At 64.8% G+C, this 6,387-nt stretch overlaps 1 protein-coding gene across 1 annotated transcript in view; it reads right to left on the minus strand.

Moving 5' to 3' along the window:
- The window catches only part of LOC144955668 (serine/threonine-protein kinase TAO3-like), a gene marked incomplete at its 3' end in the record, with an annotated part of 37,466 nt that extends 31,818 nt beyond the window's left edge, over positions 1-5,648 (minus strand). The window contains exons 1-2 of the mRNA XM_078885829.1: positions 5,403-5,648; positions 509-622 (exon numbers count right to left, since the gene is read on the minus strand). Of these exons, the coding sequence (XP_078741955.1) occupies positions 509-600 (92 nt within the window). The remainder of the gene's footprint in view (positions 1-508; positions 623-5,402) is intronic.
- Positions 5,649-6,387: the final 739 nt, after the last annotated feature.

Below are 6,387 nucleotides of genomic sequence, written 5' to 3' on the forward strand. Positions count from 1 at the left end.
ACCACCACGCCCATCACCACCATCACCACCACCACCACCATCACCACCACCACCATCACCACCATCACCACCACCACCACCACCACCATCACCACCACCACCACCACCACCACGACCATCACCATCACCACCATCACCACCATCACCACCACAACGACCACCACCAAAACCACCATAACCACCACCACCACGCCATCACCACCATCACCACCATCACCACCACCACCACCACCATCATCACCACCACCACGTCCACCACCACCACCACACCATCACCACCACCACCACCATCATCACCATCATCACCATCACCACCATCACCACCACGCCCATCACCACCATCACCACCATCACCACCACCACGCCCATCACCACCATCACCACCACATCACCACCATCACCACCACCATCACCATCACCACCACCATCATCACCATCATCACCATCATCACCATCACCACCACCATCACCACCACCACCATCACCACCACCACCACCGCCAGCTCACCAGTACGGGGTCCCCACGAAGGTGCTGGCGGGGGAGGAGGGGGAGCCGGAGCCCAGGTCGGTCAACTTCACCTCCCCCTCGGCGCTCAGCATCACGTTGCCAGCCTTCACGTCCCTACACACACACAGACACACACACACACAGACACACACACAGACACACACAGAGACACCACACAGACACACACACAGACACACACACAGACACACACACAGACACACACACAGACACACACACAGACACACACACAGACACACACACAGACACACACACAGACACACACACAGACACATACACAGACACACACACACAGACACACACACAGACACACACACACACAGTGTACACACACACACACAGACACACACACACAGACACACACACAGACACACACACAAGACACACACAGACACACACACAGACACACACACAGACACACACACAGACACACACACAGACACACACACAGACACACACACACACAGACACACACAGACACACACACACACAGACACACACACACAGACACACACAGAGACACATACACACAGACACACACAGCACTCAGCATTATGTTAGCGGCCTTCACAGAGACACACACACAGAGACACACACACACAGAGAGACACAGAGAGACACACACATACACACACACACAGACACACACACACACAGACACACACAGAAACACACAGAGACACACACACAGACACACACACACACAGAGACACACATAGACACACACATAGACACACATAGACACACACATAGACACACACACAGACACACACAGACACACACAGAGACACACACACACACAGACACACACAGAGACACACATAGACACACAAATGGTGGGAGACTCAGGGTGGGAGGGGAGTGGTGGGAGGGTGGGAGTGGTGGGAGTGGTGGGAGGGGTGGGAAGGGTGGGAGGGGTGGGAGGGGAGGGGTGGGAGGGGGGGAGGAGGGGTGGGAGGGTGGGAGTGGTGGGAGTGGTGGGAGTGGTGGGAGGGTGGGGAGTGGTGGGAGGGGGGGGAGGGGAGGGGTGGGAGGGTGGGAGGGTGGGAGGGTGGGAGGGTGGGAGGGGTGGGAGGGGTGGGAGGGTGGGAGGGGTGGGAGGGGGGAGGGGAGGGGTTGGAGGGGTGGAGGGTGGGAGTGGTGGGAGGGGTGGGAGGGTGGAGGGGTGGGAGGGTGGGAGTGGTGGGAGGGGGGAGGGGAGGGGTGGGAGGGGTGGGAGGGTGGGAGTGGTGGGAGGGGTGGGAGGGTGGTGAGGGTGGGAGGGGTGGGAGGGGTGGGAGGGGTGGGAGGGTGGGAGGGGTGGGAAGGGTGGGAGGGGTGGGAGGGGGGGAGGGGGGGGAGGGGAGGGGTGGGAGGGTGGGAGGGGAGGGAGGGTGGGAGGGGTGGGAGGGTGGGAGTGGTGGGAGGGGTGGGAGGGTGGGAGGGGTGGGAAGGGTGGGAGGGGTGGGGAGGGAGGGTGGGAGGGGGGGAGGGGAGGGGTGGAGGGGTGGGAGTGGTGGGAGTGGTGGAGTGGTGGGAGGGTGGGAGGGGTGGGAGTGGTGGGAGTGGTGGAGGGTGGAGGGTGGAGGGGTGGGAGTGGTGGGAGTGGGTGGGAGGGTGGGAGGGTGGGAGGGGTGGGAGGGGGTGGGAGGGGTGGGAGTGGTGGGAGTGGTGGAGGGTGGGAGGGGTGGAGGGGTGGGAGTGGTGGGAGTGGTGGGAGTGGTGGGAGGGTGGGAGTGGTGGGAGGGGTGGGAGGGGTGGGAGTGGTGGGAGTGGTGGGAGTGGTGGGAGGGTGGGAGGGGTGGGAGTGGTGGGAGGGGTGGGAGTGGTGGGAGGGGTGGAGGGTGGGAGGGTGGGAGTGGTGGGAGGGGGTGGGAGGGGTGGGAGTGGTGGGAGTGGTGGGTGTGGTGGGAGGGGTGGGAGTGGTGGGAGTGGTGGAGGGTGGGAGGGGTGGGAGGGGTGGGAGGGGTGGGAGTGGTGGGAGTGGTGGGAGTGGTGGAGGGGTGGAGTGGTGGGAGTGGTGGGAGGGTGGGAGTGGTGGAGGGTGGGAGTGGTGGGAGGGGTGGGGAGTGGTGGGAGGGTGGGAGTGGTGGGAGTGGTGGGAGTGGTGGGAGGGTGGGAGTGGTGGGAGGGTGGGAGGGGTGGGAGTGGTGGGAGGGGTGGGAGTGGTGGGAGGGGTGGGAGTGGTGGGAGGGTGGGAGTGGTGGGAGGGGTGGGAGTGGTGGGAGTGGTGGGAGAGGTGGGAGGGTGGGAGTGGTGGGAGGGTGGGAGGGGTGGGAGTGGTGGGAGTGGTGGGAGGGTGGGAGGGGTGGAGTGTGGGAGGGTGGGAGTGGTGGGAGTGGTGGGAGGGGTGGGAGTGGTGGGAGGGTGGAGTGGTGGGAGTGGTGGGAGTGGTGGGAGAGGTGGGAGGGTGGAGTGGTGGAGGGTGGGAGGGGTGGGAGTGGTGGGAGTGGTGGGAGGGTGGGAGTGGTGGGAGGGGTGGGAGTGGTGGGAGGATGGGAGTGGTGGGAGGGTGGGAGGGTGGGAGGGTGGGAGTGGTGGAGTGGTGGGAGGGGTGGGAGTGGTGGAGGGGTGGGAGTGGGGTGGTGGGAGGTGGGAGTGGTGGGAGTGGTGGAGGGGGTGGGAGTGGTGGAGGGGTGGGAGTGGTGGGAGGGGTGGGAGTGGTGGGAGGGTGGGAGTGGTGGGAGGTGGGAGGGTGGGAGTGGTGGGAGGGGTGGGAGTGGTGAGGTGGGAGGGTGGGAGTGGGTGGGAGGGGTGGGAGGGGTGTGGGGAGTGGTGGGAGGGGTGGGAGTGGGAGGGTGGGAGTGGTGGGAGGGTGGGAGGGTGGGAGTGGTGGGAGGGGTGTGGGGGGGTGGGAGGGGGGAGTGGTGGGAGTGGTGGGAGGGGTGGGAGGGTGGGAGTGGTGGGAGGGGTGGGAGTGGTGGGAGGGTGGGAGTGGTGGGAGGGGTGGAGGGTGGAGTGGTGGGAGTGGTGGGAGTGGTGGGAGTGGTGGAGGGGTGGGAGGGGTGGGAGGGGTGGGAGTGGTGGGAGGGTGGGAGGGGTGGGAGGGGTGGGAGGGGTGGGAGGGGTGGGAGTGGTGGGAGGGTGGGTGGTGGGAGTGGTGGGAGGGGTGGGAGTTGTGGGAGTGGTGGGAGGGGTGGGAGTGGTGGGAGTGGTGGGAGTGGTGGGAGTGGTGGAGTGGTGGGAGGGTGGGAGTGGTGGGAGGGGTGGGAGGGGTGGAGGTGGGAGGGTGGGAGGGGTGGGAGGGTGGGTGGGGTGGGAGTGGTGGGAGGGTGGGAGGGGTGGGAGGGGTGGGAGGGTGGGAGTGGTGGGGGGTGGGAGGGGTGGGAGTGGTGGGAGGGTGGGAGGGGTGGGAGGGGTGGGAGGGGTGGGAGTGGTGGGAGTGGTGGGAGGGGTGGAGGGGTGGAGTGGTGGGAGGGTGGAGGGGTGGGAGGGGTGGGAGTGGTGGGAGTGGTGGGAGGGTGGGAGTGGTGGGAGGGTGGGAGGGGTGGGAGGGGTGGGAGGGGTGGGAGGGTGGGAGGGGTGGGAGGGTGGGAGGGGTGGGAGGGGTGGGAGTGGTGGGAGGGTGGGAGGGGTGGGAGGGGTGGGAGTGGTGGAGGGTGGGAGGGGTGGGAGGGTGGGAGTGGTGGGAGGGGTGGGAGTGGTGGGAGTGGTGGGAGGGTGGGAGGGGTGGGAGGGGTGGGAGTGGTGGGAGGGGTGGGAGTGGTGGAGTGGTGGGAGGGTGGGAGTGGGTGGGAGTGGTGGAGGGTGGGAGGGGTGGGAGGGGTGGGAGGGGTGGGAGGGTGGGAGGGATGGGAGGGGTGGGAGGGTGGGTGGGGTGGGAGGGTGGGAGTGGTGGGAGGGGTGGGAGTGGTGGGAGGGGTGGGAGGGTGTGAGTGGTGGGAGGGTGGGAGTGGTGGGAGTGGTGGGAGGGGTGGGGAGGGGTGAGTGGTGGGAGGGGTGGGAGGGGTGGAGGGTGGGTGGGGTGGGAGGGTGTGAGTGGTGGGAGGGGTGGAGTGGTGGGAGGGGTGGGAGGGTGTGAGTGGTGGGAGGGTGGGAGGGGTGGGAGGGGTGGAGGGGTGGGAGTGGTGGGAGGGGTGGGAGGGGTGGGAGGGGTTGGGAGTGGTGGGAGGGTGGGAGTGGTGGGAGGGGGTGTGAGTGGTGGAGGGGTGGGGAGGGGTGGGAGGGGTGGGAGGGTGGGAGTGGTGGGAGGGGTGGAGGGGTGGGAGGGGTGGAGGGGTGGGAGTGGTGGGAGGGTGTGAGTGGTGGGAGGGGTGGGAGGGGTGGGAGGGGTGGGAGGGGTGGGAGTGGTGGGAGGGGTGGGAGGGTGGAGGGGTGGGATGGGTGTGAGTGGTGGAGGGGTGGGGGGGGAGGGGTGGGAGGGGTGGGAGTGGTGGGAGGGGTGGGAGGGTGGGAGGGGTGGAGGTGAGTGGTGGAGGGGGTGGGAGGGGTGGAGGGTGGGAGTGGTGGGAGGGGGGGAGGGGTGGGAGGGGTGGGAGGGGTGGGAGTGGTGGGAGTGGTGGGAGGGGTGGGAGTGGTGGAGGGTGGGAGGGGTGGGAGTGGTGGGAGGGGTGGAGGGGTGGAGTGGTGGAGGGGTGGGAGGGGTGGGAGTGGTGGGAGTGGTGGGTGGGGTGGAGTGGTGGGAGGGTGGGTGGTGGGAGGGGTGGGTGGGAGTGGGGGGTGGGAGTGGTGGGAGTGGTGGAGGGTGGGAGTGGTGGGTGGGGTGGGAGGGTGGGTGGGGAGTGGTGGGAGGGGTGGGAGTGGTGGAGTGGTGGGTGGAGGGTGGAGGGGTGGGAGGGTGGGGTGGGGAGTGGTGGGAGGGGTGGGAGGGTGGTGTGGTGGGAGGGGTGGGTGGGAGGGGTGGGAGGGTGGGAGGGGGTGACTCAGGGTGGGGTGACTCGGGGAGGAGGGTGACTACCGGTGGATCACTCCGAGATGATGGAGGTAGCTGAGCCCGCTGAGGGCTCCCAGCGCAATGTCACCAACCTCAGCCTCCGTCAGATCAGCCTGGCACACTGCGACAGGCACAGACAAAGGTCCCCCAGGTAGCCTCTAGCAGGGCTGCAGGGGCAAGTGCTGCTAGTAGCAGCACCACCTATGATGCACACACAGACAAAGCTACCCCAGGTAGCCTCTAGCAGGGCTGTAGGGGCAAGTGCTGTTAGTAGTAGCGAGTAGCACCGATGTACACACAAAGCTCCACCAGGTAGCCTCTATTTCGATGTAAAGCTTTCGTGACTGCAGCAGGGATTCATCTTCTTGGTTCTTTCGGTAAAGTCGTCACGTAGAAGGGAAATAATTAAAATAATAAAAATAAAACATAATAAAATACAATTCTCACGACGTTTCGGCCACAACGCAAGCAGCCGTCCTCAGGTGAAGAATGAAACACCACCAAGCTTGGCAGCGTATATTTAAGTATATATTTAAGTATATACGCTGCCAAGCTTGGTGGTGCTCATTCAGACGCTGTCTTTCCGACAGCCCTGTTCTCTGAACACCCCCAAGCTTGGCAGCGTATATTTAAGTATATATCTAAGTATATACGCTGCCAAGCTTGGTGGTGCTCATTCAGACGCTGTCTTTCCGACAGCCCTGTTCTTCTGAACACCCCCAAGCTTGGCAGCGTATATTTAAGTATATATTTAAGTATATACGCTGCCAAGCTTGGTGGTGCTCATTCAGACGCTGTCTTTCCGACAGCCCTGTTCTTCTGAACACCCCCAAGCTTGGCAGCGTATATTTAAGTATATATTTAAGTATATACGCTGCCAAGCTTCGGTGGTGCTCATTCAGACGCTGTCTTCCGACAGCCCTGTTCTTCTGAACACCCCAAGCTTGGCAGCGTATATTTAAGTATATATTTAAGTATATACGCTGCCAAGCTTGGTGGTGCTCATTCA

Source organism: Lampetra fluviatilis, unplaced genomic scaffold (genome assembly GCF_964198595.1).
Source record: "Lampetra fluviatilis unplaced genomic scaffold, kcLamFluv1.1 SCAFFOLD_921, whole genome shotgun sequence".
Lineage (NCBI taxonomy): Eukaryota > Metazoa > Chordata > Hyperoartia > Petromyzontiformes > Petromyzontidae > Lampetra > Lampetra fluviatilis.